Below are 19,610 nucleotides of genomic sequence, written 5' to 3'. Positions count from 1 at the left end.
TGTGTTTTACTTCTTATATTTTGCTGGTCAGAACAGTCAGCCAAACCAAGACTGCCTTCAAGAGGGAAGGGAGGGACAGAAAATCTTGTGGATTAGTAATAGAATGCCACAGGGACCTTCCGTCATCTCGTACCACCTAGTTCTTTCAGATTTCTTCCTACTTCTGTGGTTGTTCAGACACTAAGTTGTGTCCAACTCTTTGTGACTCCATGAACTGCAGTATGCCGGGCTTCCCTGTCCTTCACTATATCCCAGAGTTGGCTCAAATTCATGTCCATTGAGTCTGTTATGCCATCTAACCACCTCATCCTCTTCCACCTCTTTTTTTTTGCCTTCTGTCCTTCCCAGTAACAGGGTCTTTTTCAATAAGTTGGCTGTTTGCATCAGGTGGCCAGAGTATCGGAGCTACAGCTTCAGCATCAGTCCTTCCAATGAATATTCAGGGTTGATTTCCTTTAGGATTGACTGGTTTGATCTACTTGCAGTCCAAAAGTTTTCTCCAGGACCACAATTTGAAAGCATCAGTTCTTTGGTGCTCAGCCTTCTTCATGGTCCAAGTCTCACATCCGTGCATGACTGCTGGAAAAACCATAGCTTTGACTTATTGCTTGGGACTAAATCTTTCTGAATTAGCTCTGACTCCTCACCTCCCCCTAAAGAATATCTGAAAATTCCTCCCTCCATGTCTATGTCTTACCTTTCCCCTATGAGTTAACTCCCACATCTATTATATGTAACCCCAGTTTTAAGTACTGTGGGTAATGTAGTGAGTTTCTTTTTAAATCCTCCTTTCAAAATCCACATAAAAATCAATTTTTTCCATTAATCCTTTCTTGATCCCTTCAGTCCATACCAAATTCTCCAAATTTCTTTATTATAAACAGATGCAACTGCCCATCTGTTTAGGGTACAAATGCTATTCTACAGCATTCTTCTATGTTTTCTAGTTAAATATTTTGCTTCCCTGACCAGACTATAAATTCTGAGAGAGCAGCACTTTTTTTTAAGGACCTCCGGAACTCTCAAAGTCTTGCAAAAGAGCAAGCACAGAACATTTAATCCTTTTTTATTTAAATGCCTAAGCAGAAGGAACTGACTCAAACTTCAGGAAGCAGTTGTGAAGACAGAGTGGCAGGAAATGACAGAAAACCTGAATACGGAACTGAAATAGCAGCTTAGAGTTTCTTGCTCTGAAGTGGCAGCAGCTAGAAAGGGGTCGAGTGTCTTCGTGAGGAGCTGAGAGAGCAAACGCACAGTTGAAGGTGGGTACTCTGGGCAGTGGGTATACGGGAGCACAGGACAAGGGTTGAAATGAGACAATGCTACCTGGCTGTTACTCCTTGCTGAGAGGTGAAGTCATTGCTAGTAGTCGTTTAACCTTTTATGGCCAGAAGGCCAGCCTGGTGGTGAGTGGTTGTAGATAATGAGCATGTGAGGATGGAAATAGAAACACTGGAGCCCAGGGAATGGGATTCAGCTGCCATCCAGGTCTCTTGGTTTCTGCCGACAACCTGCAATTCTCTCTAAGGCCCCTTGCTTCTAAGCACTGAGTTGGGAGAAGGATTACTGGAGGTGAAGACAGTCTCTGCCCTTGGAGAGCTTATGGGTCTAACAGAGAGACAAAACCCACAGGAGACATTGCAACAGATCAGGAAGTAGTTGCTAATGTACACCAGTGCTGAGAACCAAGCGCCAAATGAAGTCACGGTGCTTCGACTAGGGCTGGTTTCTCTGTTTGTAGGATCACAGAATCCCAGAGGGTCAGAAATACAGGGGACTTGATGGACTAGTGAGGTTAACCTGTTTTCCATTGGGAAAAACAGAGTTTCAGAGATGTTCAATACTTTACCAAAGTATTGATAAATGCCTGGTACCTGGCAAATGTGTACAGACTCTATCTTGACTCCCTAACCCATATTCTCACAGGAGCTTAGGAACAGAGCTGGGTGATCTGACTCCCAGTCCCTGTACTTTACTGAGGCAGCCTCATAAGTAGATCCTCGATCATGCCTGATATTCATGGCACCAGGCCTCAGCCAGTTACTCTCTAGGCTCCCACCTCTAAAAAGCACCTTTGGCTTCCCTATTCCCAGCCAGTAGCTCAAGGATGCTAAATTGGCTCTGTGTCAGGAACCTTTCTGTTTCAAAAATACATGAGGATGAGAGGCTTATGGGAGAGTCAGGCTGGGCCTAAGAGGAGCAGTAAGAAAGAGGACAGGACCATCGGTCCTCACTGCTTCCTTATTGCTCATGAATATTTCAGAAACTTCTCTTTTCCAGTTTTCTGTGTGAATTCCTTTTATGGCAGAGCTGCCCCAGAGCCAGGACCATAGGTCTTATCTACCTGCCCCCCATCCAGTACTGTCACCCCCTCGGGGGAAGCAGAACTGCTCCTGGCAGTGACTGGTCCCGCAGTCCAGCTGACTCGGTTCATACTTCCCCAGTGCCCTCTTTGCATCTCGTTAACCAATCTACCCCAGATTTCCCTTTGGCTGGTTTCCAAGGGGTTTTTCAAGGAGCTGGAGAAGGATGGAGTTTTCAAGTGAAAAGGAAAATTGGAGAGTCTGAGTGCCTGGCTGGAGAGACTGTAGATCTTAGGAGTGATTGTAAGAGGGGCTCCTTTAAGAGACAGTAAAGGGTATGGGAGTCTGAGCATGGAAGGGTGGGCCAGCTAGCAAGTGGTACCAAGGTCAAGAAGTCATAGACAAGAGCAGATGAGCATTGTCTGTTGTTTCCCCTTCACACCAAGACCCAGGACCCCACAGATGCAGAGCACCTGTGCAGCTCCTCATGCAGGACTGGCAGGCCAGCAGAGACACTGGGGATGCCCTAGTGAAATGATAATTCAATTTAGCTGCTGCTGCTGCTAAGTCGCTTCAGTCGTGTCCGACTCTGTGCGACCCCATAGATGGCAGCCCACCAGGCTCCCCCGTCCCTGGGATTCTCCAGGCAAGAACACTGGAGTGGGTTGCCATTTCCTTCTCCAATGCATGAAAGTGAAAAGTGAAAGTGAAGTCGCTCAGTCGTGTCCGACTCTTAGCAACCCCATGGACTGCGGCCCACCAGGCTTCTCTGGTGGCAAGAGTACTGAAGTGGGGTACTGTTGCCTTCTCAGGGGATGCCCTAGTGAAATGATAATTTGGCACCCCCTCAAACTGGTGTTCTCCAAATATTTCTTAAACACATCTAGTTTAATAAAAGTTTAATGATTCTTAATGTTCAGAACAAGGGATTTTATATGCTCTTTTTGAACCAGTTACTGTCCTTAAAAAATAATATATCGTTGTTCTTGTTTAGTTGCTAAGTCATGTCCGACTCTTTGCAACCCCATGGATGGAGCCCACCAGGCTCCTCTGTCCATGAGATATCCCAGGCAAAAGTGCTAGAGTGGGTTGCCATTCCATTCTCCAGAGGATCTTCCTGACCCAAGGTTCAAACCCACATTTCCTGCTTGGCAGGCAGATTCTTTACCGCTGAGCCACCTGGGAAGACCAAAACATGATTAAACAGTTTTTAAAACTTGAACAATGAATGAATTAGTCTCAGCAAATAATGCCTCCCCATACACTGTTCAGTGTAGGAATTTCAGCTGAGAGCCCCTACTGATATGCAGCTGTACAGTGGCCAGTCTTAGAGTGGAGTTTAACAGATTGTAGACAGGAGTGTAGATGTTTACTTTATCAAGAACTGGGCTAATATATACCATGGCACCTATGAAAGAAGTCATATGTAGATATCTGAGTGGAATGACACTGTCATTCCAGGTATGTTCCATATCCCTCATTGATAAATGCTTTAAGCCACTGCCTGGGCTGGCCTCTGGACACAAGCGGGGGGTTTCAGCAGTTTTGACAGCAAGTTATTTACTGTTACCTACACCCATGACTTCTCTCCAGACTAAAGAACCCAGGCTACATTAGTTTGTCTTAAATATATCTGCATCGCCCCCCTCCTCTGAGCAAAAGTACTTTCCTAAAACTTTCATCTGCTTTGCTTCAGATTCTATTTTCTTCTAAAGAAAAAAAAAAAAATTGTAAGAAACATTGGGCTACTAATCACTGGTTTCAGCATTCTTCTTTTCCCACCTCTTGATTTTTTTCATCTAATCATTCCCGTTTTCTTTCACCCTCAGATGTGGAAGTCTGTAGTAGGACATGATGTATCTGTTTCCGTGGAGACCCAGGGTGATGACTGGGACACAGACCCTGACTTTGTGGTGAGTGTGGAAATAACTTTACTTGGACAATAAGTGGCAGAGGGCAGGCATGTGGGCTACTCTGTACACTTGGAGGGGGCCTAGAAGAAGTCTGGGACTGGGCTAGCCCTAGATAGGACTGCCTGCAGGACAGTTGTCTGCAATGAGTGGGGCCTGCATGATAGCCTGTGTTGAGACTGGAAGGAGGCAGGTGCGGATAGAGATGTTGTGACTGACAGAATTTGGAAGGCGATGCTGAGGAAGCAGATTAACTGCCAGGATTTGAGCTGGATGTGTATAACTTGGAGGGATTCAGGAGTTGTAGGAGACCTAAAGAAGAAAGTTTGAGGGATGCAGAACAGAAAGGGAGGTTTCTGAGCTCACTGCCTCAATGTTACCGTGGGGGTCTGGGAGGATAAGAGTGGAGAGGGGTCTGAGTAGAGCCGCTGACTGAAGGAAGCAGCTGATACAGGGCACGGGGGGGGGGGCGGGGGGGTGGCGTGTGTGTCAGCTGTGTGGCCCCTCAGTTTAGCACGTCTCTTGCCATCACTCACTGCTGAGTGCTGTCTTCTGTAGAATGACATCTCCGAGAAGGAACAGCGGTGGGGAGCCAAGACCATCGAGGGCTCTGGACGCACAGAGCACATCAAGTAGGTGCCAAAAGGACTGGGAGGAGGGAAAGAGGTACGGGAAGAGCCCAAGGAAAACTTGGAGACTCAGGAGAAGGAGAAAGAGAAATTCCTGTCTCCGTGTCTTTGCTTTTTCCTCTTTCTGTCCTCTTTCTGTGCATCATTGTGAATTTGTTTCATGTCTCTCCTCTTATCCCCCCAACCCTACTATCTGTTTTTATTTCCAGCTTCTCTGATATTTCCCCAAGTGGGTTTATAATTTTAACTGTTTCTCTTCCTTCAGTAAGACATGAGGAATTCAGAGAGGGAAGTGCTGACTTCACGAATTTATTATCTGTCTACTCATATATATATAATGTGTCTGTATTGTAGGGTGACATCAAATGGGCCAAGAAGGATTCAGTAAAATGTCAAGGGAAAGAACTTAGAATAAATGTTATTAATATAAATAAGAGGATAATATCAGGTCCCATACCTGGCCTAAATGACTTTTAAAATAAAAATTTGCATTTGACTACTTAACAGAAGCAGGAAGTGATGAATGGTAACATGAAGAAATATGACACTTGGAAAGCCTGTTGATTAAAACTATGTTGGCAGTCTTAAAGATTATAACCCAATATTTAACCAGAAAAAAAAAGCAAAACAAACAATAAACTCTGATACCACAAGAGAGAAGGAAGTTACACACAAATCCAGGGATTTCTGTGGGGTATAACGTGTATTAGTATTGTGAGATTCTCTCTTTTCCATGGATTATTCAGGGTTTTCTAACTAGGGCTATTTGCCTTGGATAGTGTCAGAATGTCCAATAGACACAATAAACAGTATACTAAGAGCACAATTAAAAAGTAGATTAATTGGCAAAATTAATCATTTTAAGCTCCACTTTAATGTCCTTTCCTCATAAACAACAGTGTTTCTACCTCATTTTCTTCTAGATTTTTTAAAGTGTCAGTGGATGGTCACGCTGCACAAAGCATGCTATGAAAATTTGGCACTTGTTTATATAATTTGATAATATTTGGCACTATGAATTGTTTAATTGGACCTAAATGATTTATTTCAGGTAACTGTATGAATATCATATTTAAGGAAACTAGGCAATTCTGGAAGCAGTTGGAAAGTGAAAAAATGGAATTGGGTCATGCAGGAAGCGTCTCTGGTGCTCCTCTGTAGGCTCATCAAATCCTGCCCAAGTTAAGATGCCTTTCATTTTCTGAGAAAAGGCCACTCAGCCCTTGTATCCTGAGAGCTATTAAGATAAGCATACAAACTCTCCTTGTACCCTTCCCCTACCAGTGGCCCTCACATGCAGAGCAGGAGTAGAACATTTTAAAGAGGACCCCTAAACCCTTGCCACAAACTTATGGAAAGAGCTTGAGTTTGGATATCAGATAGATTTAGATTCAATTTACAGCTCTACCATTAATGGCAATGTGAGTTAGGCATATAACTTCTCTGAAACTCAGCTTATTTGTTTATCCAATGAGGATGCTACTAGCTACCCTGCAGATATATGGTTAGAATTCAATGAATTAGCATATAGCAATGTCTGTGGCCGGAGAAGGCAATGGCACCCCACTCCAGTACTCTTGCCTGGAAAATCCCATGGACAGAGGAGCCTGGTGGGCTGCAGTCCATGGGGTTGCTAGGAGTCGGGCACGACTGAGTGACTTCACTTTCACTTTTCACTTTCATGCATCAGAGAAGGAAATGGCAACCCACTCCAGTGTTCTTGCCTGGAGAATCCCAGGGACGGGGGAGCCTGGTGGGCTGCCATCTGTGGGGTTGCACAGAGTCGGACATGACTGAAGCGACTTAGCAGCAGCAGCAGCAGCAGCAGCAGCAGCAGCAGCAATGTCTAGTGCAGTACTTAGCACCCCCTGGCAGCTCAATAATGTTATCTCCATTTCCTGTTAGTATAGATTAGTTGAATCAGATTTTCTTCCTAAAAAACCTAAAATAAACATATAAACAGATGACAATCTTCCTTATTCCTAAGTGGCATTTATTTGGACTGCTGTGTTATACAATCCAGTATATTTATTACTCTGACTGGTGACCCCTGGAGTTGTAAAATGTGGTGACCCTGGGTGTTTCCTTATTAGCCTAACTGGATCTATATCTGATAAAATAAATGGTGGGGACATTTACCCAGAAACCCACTCCTCTCCCATTTACCCAGGCTATTGAGGTGTAAAAGCCCAGTCTCTGCTAGTTCCTAGCCAGGTGATCTTGGACAGGCCACTTCCCTCTTTGATTCTCAAACTTAGCACTGGGATCAAAAAGATCTCTAGAGGACCTTCCAGTTTTAAGTCTATAATACTCTGGGATTCTTTTTGTCTCATGTGGACTAGAACAACATTTAAGGTCAGATGGGAATCACTAAGGTCCTTGGAAAGGAGAGGAAATAGAAGAGGAGAATAGTAGCTGCAGAGCTCAGATGATTCAAAGCAGGAAAAGGAAGTGATTGTGGTTCTCATTAATCTCACTACCATCCCCCATGATCTTTCTTTTTTAGGTCTGTGAAAATAGACCTAAAATAGTCTGAAGAGTGGTTTGGTAATTCGGTAAATAGTTCAAATGACCCTATCCATCCTTCACCTATTGTGTAGAGAAGTCCTGGGCCAGGCAGCTCCAATCAGTCTGGTGTTTCCAGGACCTGCTTGGTTTTCAAGGGTTCTTGTCTTCTCTCCATCTTCTTCTCACCAGTTTTCCTCACTTATGTTCATGCACCTCTTTATGAGGCTGGATGTGAACACTGACCTGCTTCTTGTCACTGTAGCTTAATTTTGCCTGTCCCAGAATTTCATGTAAATGGAGTAATACATAATGTATTTTTTGTGTCTGTCTTCTTTCACTCAGCATAATACTTTTGAGATCTATTCATGGTCTTGTGTGTATCAGTCTTTTGTTCCTTTCGAAGGTCAGGTAAAAATAAATAAAGCTGTCAAGTGAATGTGTCATGAACATTGAGTCCAAATCTTTTTCTTTACCTATATTTTTACTTCCCTTGGGAAATACCTAAAAGTAGGAGAATTCCTGAGTCATATAAAAAGTCTGTTTTAGTTTTTAAGAAACTGCTTTCTGAAAGAAATGTTTTTTCACTCCTACCAATAATGGATGAGTTTTAATTGTCTTTGTCTACACTTTGTCTACACTTACTTTGTTAGTATTTTTAATCATTTTTGTAAGTGTGTAGTGATTTTAACTTGTATTTTTCTGCTGGTTAATTTTATTGAACATCTTTTCACGTGCCATTCATGTATTTTCATATGTCTTCATTTTGAAGTGTCTATTCAAATCTTTTTCTCATTTTTAAAGTGGGTTGTTTGTATTCTTTTGAGTTTTAAGAGTTCTTTAAATATTCTAGATAAAAGTCTTTTGTGACATGTATGTTTTATAAATATTTTCTGCCAGATTATAACTTGCCTTTTCACTCTATTAATGGCTTCTTTTAAAGATCAAAATATGTTAATTCTGATGAAGTCTAATTTTATCAAAATTTTTTATGGTCAGTGCCTATGTGTCTAGGAAATTTTTGCCTACCTCAAATTGTGAAGATTTTTTCCTATGTCTTTTTCTAAAAGACTTATAGTTTTAGTTTACATTTAAGTCTATAATTTATTTCAAATTTGTTTCTGTGTACGGTATGAGGCAGAGATTGAGGTTCATTTTATTTCCATTTGCAGATTTCATTATTCCCACATCATTAAAAGACTATTCTTTCTTCATTGACTTACCTAGCATCTTTGACCATATATGTGAAGGTCCATTTCTAAACTATTTTATTGATTTATCTCTGCTCTGGCCCATACCATACTGCACTGAATGTTGTAACATTATTGTACTGTACCTTTTATTGTAGCAAAATGAAATCGGGTAGTCCTTCAACTTTGCGCTCCTTTAGAAAATAACTTTTTATTATCCCAGAACTTTTACCTTTCCACACACATGTTAGAATTAGCTAGTTGATTCCTACAAAAATTCCTGTTGGTATTTTGACTGGGATTACACTGAATCTATAGATCATAGATTTGGAGAGAACTTACATCTTAATGATCTCAAGTTTTCCAAGCCATGAATATGGGGTATATTTCCATTTACTTAGATCTTCTTTAATCTTTTCAGAAATGTTTTTCAGTGTTCAGGTCTTGCACATATTTATTTAAAGTTATTCTAAAATATTTAGTGTTATTTCATGTGATGGTAAGTAGAATTTATTTTTAACTTTAAATTCTCAAATGTCTGTGGCTAGTATGTAGAAATAAAATTTCTTTTGATTGTAGTCTTGTTTTCTGGGACCTTGCTAAATGTACTGAATAGTTCTAGTAGCAAACTGATGTAGATTCTTTAGAACTTTCTTTGTCTATGGTCATTGTTTGTGAATAAAATCTTATAGTCTGAGTCACTAATTTTTGTGCTTTTACTTTTATCATAATAACAACAAAAAAAGTCTGTTCCTTCTCTTAGCTCATCTTTGAGATCCTGGTTACTATAAACTATATTGCTTTATCAATTCCAAGGCAAGGTATTTTAAGACTTTAAATAGGTTTCTGAGAGTTAATGTGTCAAGTTTCTTAGGTATACCAATTAGGACATTGAAACATAACTTTTAGTTTCCTCTCTATATCTTGCATCTGATCACTATTTTCATATATTAAATATCTTTGTATTGTCAGAGTCTAATGGTACTTCACACTAAAAAATTTAATAAACATTTAATTAATATTTATTTAATAATGGAATAATATAACACATTTATAGTAGCTTCAGCTATAGTCTAAAGAATTTGGTAAAAAGTTGGTCTTTGCTGGCCCCAACATTTTCATTCAAATTTTATTATCTGTTGTCATGATTCTCTGATTAGCCTCACTGCCAACTATTAGGGGGATATTCCTGAATCTCATTTTCTAATCCCTTTAAAAACTTGTTTCAACTATAATGCAGTTATGATTCATGCAACAGTGACTGGATTTATTAAAACTTTGCATATTTTCCCCCACTTGAAAGTAATGTCTAGTCCCATTTTCTTTATTCTTCATCTGAATACTTTGGTTGGGAAATATTGGTCATTTACCTGTTCTTGGCCCCAGTAACTTTTTTGGACACAGACAGTTCTAAAATGTTGATGTTGTCAAACTAGCAACACAGGATCTCTGCCTTCCCTGCTGCCAGAGGGTTTAGAGCAGGCACAGGAACAGAGGGTTCTTCCAGCTCTTAGCTTAATTTCATCTGGGTCAAAGCCAATTTTCTAAAATTAACTTTGACTAAAGCTGAGATGACTTTTAAAAAAGACTTCTGGTGGCCTTACACTACAAGGCCACAAGATGGATCTATTCTTCCATGAAAGAGGAGAATTTTGCCTATGAGATGGCCACTCTAACTGTAAGCAATATATCTGATTTATATGAACTAGTAAATTTCCAGGAAAATTGCTATCTCAGTTCTCCAAACCTCCATTTCTCTCTGCAGGAAATTAAATTTTTTATTTTTTTAAAAATAAAATTCTCTTGCCCAAGTGTTTCTAAGAATCCCCAGTGGTCGTCATATGTGTCCAAGTATCAGTTCTGATTGTCACTTATTGGTCCTGGAGTTGGTGCTGGTGCTGAGCTATCACTTCATATCCTCAGGCCAAACAAATACCCATAGATGTTCTGTGTACTGTGCTGTGCTTAGTTGCTTCAGTCATGTCCAACTCTTTGTGACCCTATGGACTGTGGCCCACCAGGTTCCTCTGTCCATGAGATTCTCTAGGCAAGAATACTGGAGTGGGTTGCCATTTCCTTCTCTCGGGGATCTTCCTGACCCAGGGATCAAACTTGCTTTTCTTATGTCTTCTTCATTGATAGACAAGCTCTTTACCACTAGCATCACCATGGAGAAGCCAATGGCACCCCACTCCAGGACTCTTGCCTGGAAAATCCCATGGACGGAGGAGCCTGGTAGGCTGCAGTCCATGGGGTTGCTAAGGGTCGGACACGACTGAGCGACTTCACTTTCACTTTTCACTTTCATGCATTGGAGAAGGAAATGGCAACCCACTCCAGTGTTCTTGCCTGGAGAATCCCAGGGACGAGGGAGCCTGGTGGGCTGCCATCTATGGGGTCACACAGAGTCAGACACGACTCACGTGACTTAGCAGCAGCAGCAGCACCACCACCACCATGGTAAAGATGAAGGTGAAGTAAAGGGGAGAATGCCTCCTTTCAGTGTTATGTTCTCTTAAGGATAGAGGTGTCCCAGACAAAGGTTATTAATTTTTAGTTCTCTCAGGAATAAGCAGATTTAGGGGCAGTGTGAAGGGCATTCATTTTGACAAGAAGAGACATAAAATACTTTATATGTAGATAAATTCCTCAATGATGTATTTTTCCTACTCAATGTCTTTAATGACTTCCTCATGTGCCATTAAAAAGTAATGTGCAATTTACTTAACTATTCCCCAATTTTCTCCACATAAAATGTTTCTTGGTTTTTATTATTAAATACAGTGTTTCAGTGAATATCATTAGACACTACACTTTGCCACAGTTAAAATTATTTCCTTGGGATAGACTTCTAGAATGTGTGGGTAAAGGGTATATGAATCTTTTTGTGCTTCTTGAGGTAGAATACCTAATTGTTAGACAGCAAATCCATTCAGAGAGGAAAATAACTCTTCAGTTACTGGCCTCTAACATTCAGGAACATGAGTCTAAATATCAGAAGGTTATTTAGTGAACAAAATGACAGACTAGAGGATACTATTGGTTTATGAAGAGTTCGTATCAGGGTATATATGCCGGCCACACTAATCCCTTACTCCCAGACCCAGCACAGGTTATTTGGGACTTGTTTGGGACTATTGCTAAAAATGAACAGAACACACTGCAAAATTACTATTTTTCTGGCAAGGAGGGTTCATTGGCTTCTCTGTGCTAGACAAGTCTCTGTGATGTGTTTGCTTCCAGCATCCACCAGCTGAGGAACAAAGTATCAGAGGAGCATGATATTCTCAAGAAGAAAGAGATGGAGTCAGGGCCCAAAGCATCTCATGGCTATGGAGGTCGGTTTGGAGTGGAAAAAGACCGAATGGACAAGGTGAATTGAAAGAGGATATTTGCTTTTTAAAAAAAACAAAACAAAACGATAAATCGAGTCATTTGTTGATTTTATGGTTAAAACTTACTCAAAAGTAAAACATCCATTTGGTTTTAAAATTGAATGTCCAGGGGCTTCCCTGGTGATCCAGTGGTTAAGATGCCGAGTTCCCAATGCAGGGGGCCTGAGTTCGATCCCTAGTCAGGGAACTAGACACCACATGCCACGGCTACAGATCCTGCATACCATGACTAATACCTGGTACAGGCAAATAAAATAAATATTAAAATAGAATGTCCACATATTATTTGTATCATTTTCCCCTGATTTCAACATGTAATACATAGATGGCAGAAAATGAGAGCCAAGAATTTAGAAGAACTGGCCTAGTGTAGGCTCACCTACACTGTAATTCCTAGACTGAAGAGACACGGAACACACATAGAGAAGGGGAAAACAGGTTTTAAAATCATTTACTGTTTTCAAATGCATGTGTATTATGTCTTTGCTGCAACTTCTTTTACTGTTTACTGTTTATTTAGTGGGGTTTTTTTTAAAACATTTTATATATCACTTATGATTTGCACATAGGTGTGAAAAATATTGATGGGGATTTATCTATTAGATGCCCTTGAATATAATATTATCTTTCCTTTATCCACTAGATACTATGAAAGTATGATACAAGAAAGCTTGTATGGTGAATCATATTTTTCCATTGATTTTCCTAACCTCAAAAATAGATATATTCCTATAAATAAAAAAATGTTTAATCTCCATAGAGAAAAAACAATTCAATGAAAACCTTTAGTCCACCCTCAAGAAGTCATTATGTAAAATGCAGTCCAGACACTGTATTCTCCTACAGAATTCCTAGGAAAAAGAAATGTAGATAAGCAGTCATTCATTCTTGAATTCAGCAAGCAAAGTTGACCTGCTGCTGCTGCTGCTGCTAAGTCGCTTCAGTCGTGTCCGACTCTGTGCAACCCCATAGACGGCAGCCCACCAGGCTTCCCCGTCCCTGGGATTCTCCAGGCAAGAACACTGGAGTGGGTTGCCATTTCCTTCTCCAATGTGTGAAAGTGAAAAGTGAAAGTGAAGTCGCTCAGTCGTGTCCGACTCTTCTCGACCCCATGGACTGGACTGCAGCCTGACCTACTCAGACCCAAAAATACTGCAAAGTGAGCTCCCAGGAGCTCATATAGGGCAGTGCTTCACATCAGTCTCTGTATTTATGTCAGCATGGAATTGGAAATGCAGGAGGAAGAGGAAGCTTTCTAATTTCTTCTTAGTTGAGACTCTTTAAGGTATCACTGTTTGGTTTGAATACTGTTGTGGTTTTCCATTTCATTCTCCAAGGGATCTTCCCAACCCAGGGATTTAACCTGGATCTCCTGCGTTGCAGGCAAATTCTTTACCATCTGAGCCACCAGGGAAGCCCATTTGGTTTGAAGTATTATTCAGTTCTAAGGTTATTAAAGCATCCATGTCAAAACATTGAAAGGGACATACCTTTCAAAACCAAGTAGAAAATGGTAGGGGGAAAAAGTGGAAGAGGGTGTTTAAAAAATAAAATTTTATGTCATGACTACGCATGGTATTGTCTACCAGCCCCATTTGGCATAAAGAGTCAGTCACTTAATATCAGGGCTCATGTGGCACTTCGGAGCCTTGATGGTCTTACAGGAACAAAGATGCAAAACAAAATCACCTGGTTGTGTTAGAGAAATATTCAGTCCTGGCTATGGCATCTTGTCAGTCCCCTTAGGTCTCTCCTTGGTAACTACACTCATTCCTATTTCGATACACAAAGCCCTTGTTTCAGCCTCTTTTGTTTCTGGTTTAAACACCACTCTGTCTATGCAGTCTCTATCCTCCTGGTTCCCAACCCATCTTATGGGAGTTTCCTAGAGGATGGGCTCCTAGTGGTATTAAAGAAGAAGCAGGATGTGCACAGCTCCAGAAAGAATTACGGTGCTCTCCCATTACATGTTCCTTGGCACTACTGTCAGATTATCAGTATAGTATATATACAGTATATATCAACATAGGTTATCAGTATGGCCCAGAATGAAATTTCTTGTATTCGTACATCCTGTCCTATCTCTGCATCATTTTATTTTTTCTTTGGTCATTTTTTATCTACTTACTCATTCCCACCTTGATTTTTCTCAGAGTGCCGTGGGCCATGAGTACGTTGCTGAGGTGGAGAAGCACTCTTCTCAGACTGATGCTGCCAGAGGCTTTGGGGGTAAATATGGAGTTGAGAAGGACCGGGCAGACAAGGTAAGTGACAGCACTCTCTCCCTGCACCATCCAACTCAGATCATGTGGGACTTACCAACAATACCTTGAATGTAGGCCTGTGCTTCTCCTGTGGAAAGATGGGGCAGTGGTCTCAAGGAGGGTCCATCGTGAGAATGGGTCCTCACAACTACCTCAGCGAGTTCTTTGGTGCCACTGTTGGAGGCCACATCCTGAGCTGAAAGGTGTTCATTTAAAAGAGACGAAGACTCTCAAACTCTGAATCAGGAATCCCTAAGCCATTGGTTTTCTCAGTCCTGTGTGCATGAAGAGAAAAGTGGAAATTCCAAAGCTCCTCCTTTGGCCTAATAGCAAAGTCTTATAAATATTTATGCCTTTCAGGAAAACAGAAATATCAGCTGAAATATTATTACGATGGTAGCAAATAATCAAGTAAAACCACTAATTAAGGTTACTTTTAGAATGTAAATGTTACTTTTCACAGCATTTAGCACCACCTGGCTACAGTCCAGGTGTTTTTAAGGACTTCTTTGTACAAAGAGGAGTTGTGAAGAGAGAGAAAAAGAAAGGACAGTATGAGTACAGATGACAGAGTGGTCAGGAGAGTAAGATTGATAACTCATTCATGTTCTCATTGTCACATCTTAGTAGATCAGTTTCTTTGAGCTCATTTTTTATGGTGCAAAGTAGTATCTCTGCCCCACAGCAGCACATAGAAAGGCTATCTTCACTGCTACCTGAGCTTTTAATTTTTTTTAACTTGCAGTTGTTAATAAGTGGGCCTGAATCCTTAAAGCTAAGTGTTAGAATGTTATTTGAATTGTAGGTCGTTAAAAAAATAAAGCACAGAAAAATTAAAAACATACTGTAAAGTAAAGGAGAACCATAGAGGATAATGTTTAAAAGCAGTAATGGAAATATGGAGCTTGTAATGTTCTCTAATCAGGGTAGAATTTCCCTTCCATCTTGGCCCCCCTTCTGCCTTTGCCTACTTTTTCATTGTTATTTCTTTCATCTTCTGCCTCACCAGCTACAAACTATTCACCTTAACAGCCAGTGTGTCTTGTAAATAAAGAAAAAAATACATACTAATAGCTTTTAAAGTGCAAAATATAGACTTGCTTAGAGACTCATAATTACTACGCCATTTGGGGACACAGCTATGTTAGGTATTTGCCAAGATATCCAGGCCCAAAGCAGCTAGGATCCAGATTCTCCTGGCTGCCTCTTATCCAACAAAATCCACATCTCTGGGTTTGAGCTGCTGTGTAAGAAAAGAGAAGTGTAGTGTAATCAGTCAGTATAGGATGATATCACTTAACATGTGCACAGTGCTTTATAGTTTACAAGGCACTTTTCTAGTTATTGTCTCATTTTAGTTTAGTAAGAGTTAGGAAGAAAAACACTGACTTAATGAGTGACCTACACTCTCTGTCGCTTTCCCATTTAGTCCTCACAATATCCCAAATATACTGGAATCATTTTACAGTTGAGTTAGTAAGACAGATATACCTATTTTTATTTCATGTTTGAAGAACCTGAGGTTCAGGAATATTAAAAAAGTTACACAACTATAAAAAGGGAAGTGAGGTTAGGATTTGGATCTAGATCTATCTGTGTGCAGAGCCTGTGGTCATTGCTCTGTATTATGCTGCCTTTACAACAGCCTGTCAGGGTACTGTTTGTTTCTACATTGGACTCCTATACTCAGCTTGGAACCCCTATAACTAACTCCTGGGCTGAGTTAGGTGTTAAGGGTATGTGAGGGAAGGGGAAACATTAACTTTGACTCTAACTGATTCTCTCTCCTTTTCTCTGTAGTCAGCAGTTGGTTTTGATTACAAAGGAGAAGTGGAGAAACACACATCTCAGAAAGGCAAGGACCCTGCACTTCAACCTGACTGCTCAGACTTCAGCTCCCAACAGCCATCATCAACTCCCTTTAGTTCCATGACCCAGTTCCCCACCACTTTATTTTTAAAATCCAAGCCTGTGCTTGCTTCTTTCTCCTTTATTGCTTTATTGCCCTTTGGCCATGCCATGTGACATGCATGACCTTAATTCCTGGACCCAGGATTGAACCATGCCCCCTGTAGTAGAAACATGGAGTCTTAACCACTGGACTGCCAGTGAAGTCGCTCCTTCATCACTTTCTACATCATTGGTCAATTTTTTTAGTCCCCTTTCCCCTTTAATGGATTAAAAATAAGATATTATACTCCTTCATTTTAAGAAGTTATTCCTAACTATTAATACGTATCTGTGACTTAAAATTAGTCACTATTTCTTCGTGAGTAATACAGGAAACATGGAATAATTTAATTATATTTCTTCTACATTCTAAAATCTTTGTAAAAACTGGATAATTGTAATCCAGTATATTGGTTCCATCTGTTTGTTTTTAAACCCCCCCAAATTAATCATTATTATTACTAGGTGAATGCTTATTTAAACTGACCAATGTGTTTACAAACTTCCTAGCTCATCCTTGTTTAGTTCATTGTTTCCTCCTTGCTTCCTCTATTTCCTTCTTGCTAGAGTATATCCTTTGATAATTCTTTCAGTGACAGTTTATGAAAGAACTCTCAGACTTTGTCTGAAAAACAAATTTATTTTGATCCATTCTTCATTGTTATTTTCCCTTCATCATGTTGAAGATACTATTTCATCATCTCTGGCATTTCTCTTGGGTTTGCCTAATCAACATTCTTTTGTAGATAGCATGTCTTGTCTCTTAAATTTTTAATTTATTTTATTTTTTGGTCTCATGAAAAATTTTTCCTTTGTCTCTGATATCCTGAAATATCATCAGTCTCTGTCCAGGTGTTAGATCTATTTTTATTATTCTATATGAGACTTGCTGCTCCTCTTCAACCTGAGAGATAACTTTCAATATGACATTTTCTCTTTGGGTAGTGCTTCTCCTCTCTTCTCTTTTATTCTTTCTTCTGGAACTCAGGTGTGTATTAGAACTTTTCACTCTCTTCTCTCTCATACATGCTTAAAAAAAAAACTTTATATTTTTATATCAGTTTTAGATTTATGACAAAATTGAGAGAAAAGTACATAGATTTCTAATACACTTCTGCCCCTACACATGCATAGCCTCCCCCGTTATCATCATTATTGATCAGAATTTTTTTTTTTAAGTCAAGGATGATTCTACGTTGATATATCAAAATCACTCAAATAGTTTACTTTAGGGTTCACTCTTGGTGGTGTACATTCTGTGGGTTTGGACAAAAGTATAGTGACATATATCTATCATTATACTGTCATGCAAAGTATTTTCAGTGCCCTAAAAATCCTCTGTGCTCTGCCTGTTCATTTCCCTCACTCCCCAGCAACCACTGATACTGTCTCCATAGTTTTGCCTTCTACAGGATATTATAGGAGAAGGCAATGGCATCCCAGTCCAGTACTCTCACCTGGAAAATCTGATGGACAGAGGAGCCTGGTGGGCTGCAGTCCATGGGGTTGCCAACAGTCAGACACAACCGAGCAACTTCACTTTCACTTTTCACTTTCATGCATTGGTGAAGGAACTGGCAACCCACTCCAGTGTTCTTGCCTGGAGAACCCCAGGGATGGTGGAGCCTGGTGGGCTACCGTCTATGGGGTCACACAGAGTCGGACACGACTGAAGTAACTTAGCAGCAGCAGTAGCAGGATATTATATGGTTGAAATCACACACCATGTAGCATTTCTAGATTGGCTTCTTTCACTGAGTAATATGCATTTAAGTTTCCTCCATGTCTTTTCATAGTTTGATAGCTAATTTCTTTTTAGTCCTGAATATTATTCCTTTGGATGGATGGACCACAGTTTTTTTTACCCATTTACCTACTGAAACACATCTTAATTGCTTCCAAGTTTTGGCAATTATGAATAAACCTGCTAAAAACTTCTGTGCACAGGTTTTTGTGTAGATACACATTTTCCACTCTTTAGGATAAATACCAAGAAGTACAAACACTGGATCCTATAACAAGGGTATGTTAAATTTTGTAAGAAACTGCCAAACTGTGGACTTGGTAGATACAAGCCTATTCAGATAATCTGTTTCTGTTTGTGTAAGTTTTGGCAGATGCAGCTTTCAAGGAACTGGTCCATCTTATGTATGTTATCAGATTTGTGGGCATAAAATTGTTCATAGTATTATTTTATTGTTGTTTTAATTTCCTTGAAATCTGTTGTGATGTAGCCTCTTTCATTTCTGGTATGAGTAATTTATGTTCTCTCTTTTTTTCTTAGTTAGCCTGACTAGACGCATATCTATGTTACTGATCTTCTCAAGTAAGCTTTAGGTTTTCTTGATTTTCTCTATTGGCTTCTTGTTTTTAATTTCACTGATTTTTTGCTCTAATTCTTGTTTCTTTTTTCTGCTTACTTTTGGCTTAATTTGTTCTTCTTTTTCTATTTCCTAAGGTGGAAACTTAAATTACTGATTTTCAGATCTTTTTTATTTTCTAATGGATGTATTGTTTGCCCTGAGCACTGCTTTCACTGCATTCAAAATATTTTGATAAGTTGTGTTCTTTTTAAAAAAATTATTTTAATTTATTTATTTTAATTGGATGCTAATAACTTTATAATATTGTGGTGGTTTTTGCCATACATTGACGTGAATCAGCCATGGGTGTACATGTGTTCCCCCATCCTGAACCCCCCTCCCACCTCCCTCCCCATCTCATCCCTCTGGGTTGTCCCAGTGCACCGGCTTTGAGTGCCCTGTTTGGAGGATTGAACTTGCACTGGTGATCTATTTCACATATAGTAATATACATGTTTCAATGCTATTCTCTCAAATCATCCCACCCTTGCCTTCTCCCAGAGTCCCAAAGTCTGTTCTTTATATCTGTGTCTCTTTTGCTGTCTCACATATAGGGTCACCATTACCATCTTTCTAAATTCCATATATATGCATTAATATACTGTATTGGTAAGCTTTCTGACTTACTCCACTCTGTATAATAGGCTCCAGTTTCATCCACCTCGTTAGAACTGATTCAAATACATTCTTTTTAATAGCTGAGTAATATTCCATTGTTTATATGTACCACAGCTTTCTTATCCATTCATCTGCTGATGGACATCTAGGTTGCTTCCATGTCCTAGCTATTGTAAACAGTGGTGCAATGAACATTGGGGTACACGTGTCTCTTTCAGTTCTGGTTTCTTCAGTGTGTATGCCCAGCAGTGCGATTGCTGGTTTGTATGGCAGTTCTATTTTCAGTTTTTTAAGGAATTCCACATTGTTCTCCATCATGGCTGTACTAGTTCGCATTCCCACCAACAGCATAAGAGGGTTCCCTTTTCTCCACACCCTCTCTAGCATCTACTGTTCGTAGACTATTTGATAGCAGCCATTCTGACCAGTGTGAGATAGTACCTCATTGTGGTTTTGATTTGCATTTCTCTTATAATGAGTGAT

General features: G+C 40.0%; 1 protein-coding gene across 1 annotated transcript in view; it reads left to right on the top strand.

The window, feature by feature from the left end:
* Positions 1-1,115: 1,115 nt before the first annotated feature.
* The window catches only part of HCLS1 (hematopoietic cell-specific Lyn substrate 1), a 33,955-nt gene continuing 15,460 nt past the window's right edge, over positions 1,116-19,610 (top strand). The window contains exons 1-6 of the mRNA XM_061404009.1: positions 1,116-1,262; positions 4,133-4,216; positions 4,772-4,845; positions 11,781-11,910; positions 14,086-14,196; positions 15,997-16,051. Coding sequence (XP_061259993.1) covers positions 4,133-4,216; positions 4,772-4,845; positions 11,781-11,910; positions 14,086-14,196; positions 15,997-16,051 — 454 coding nt within the window. The 5' untranslated portion in view covers positions 1,116-1,262. The remainder of the gene's footprint in view (positions 1,263-4,132; positions 4,217-4,771; positions 4,846-11,780; positions 11,911-14,085; positions 14,197-15,996; positions 16,052-19,610) is intronic.

Source organism: Bos javanicus, chromosome 1 (assembly GCF_032452875.1).
Source record: "Bos javanicus breed banteng chromosome 1, ARS-OSU_banteng_1.0, whole genome shotgun sequence".
NCBI lineage: Eukaryota > Metazoa > Chordata > Mammalia > Artiodactyla > Bovidae > Bos > Bos javanicus.
This window is presented reverse-complemented; position numbering and strand designations above follow the sequence as displayed.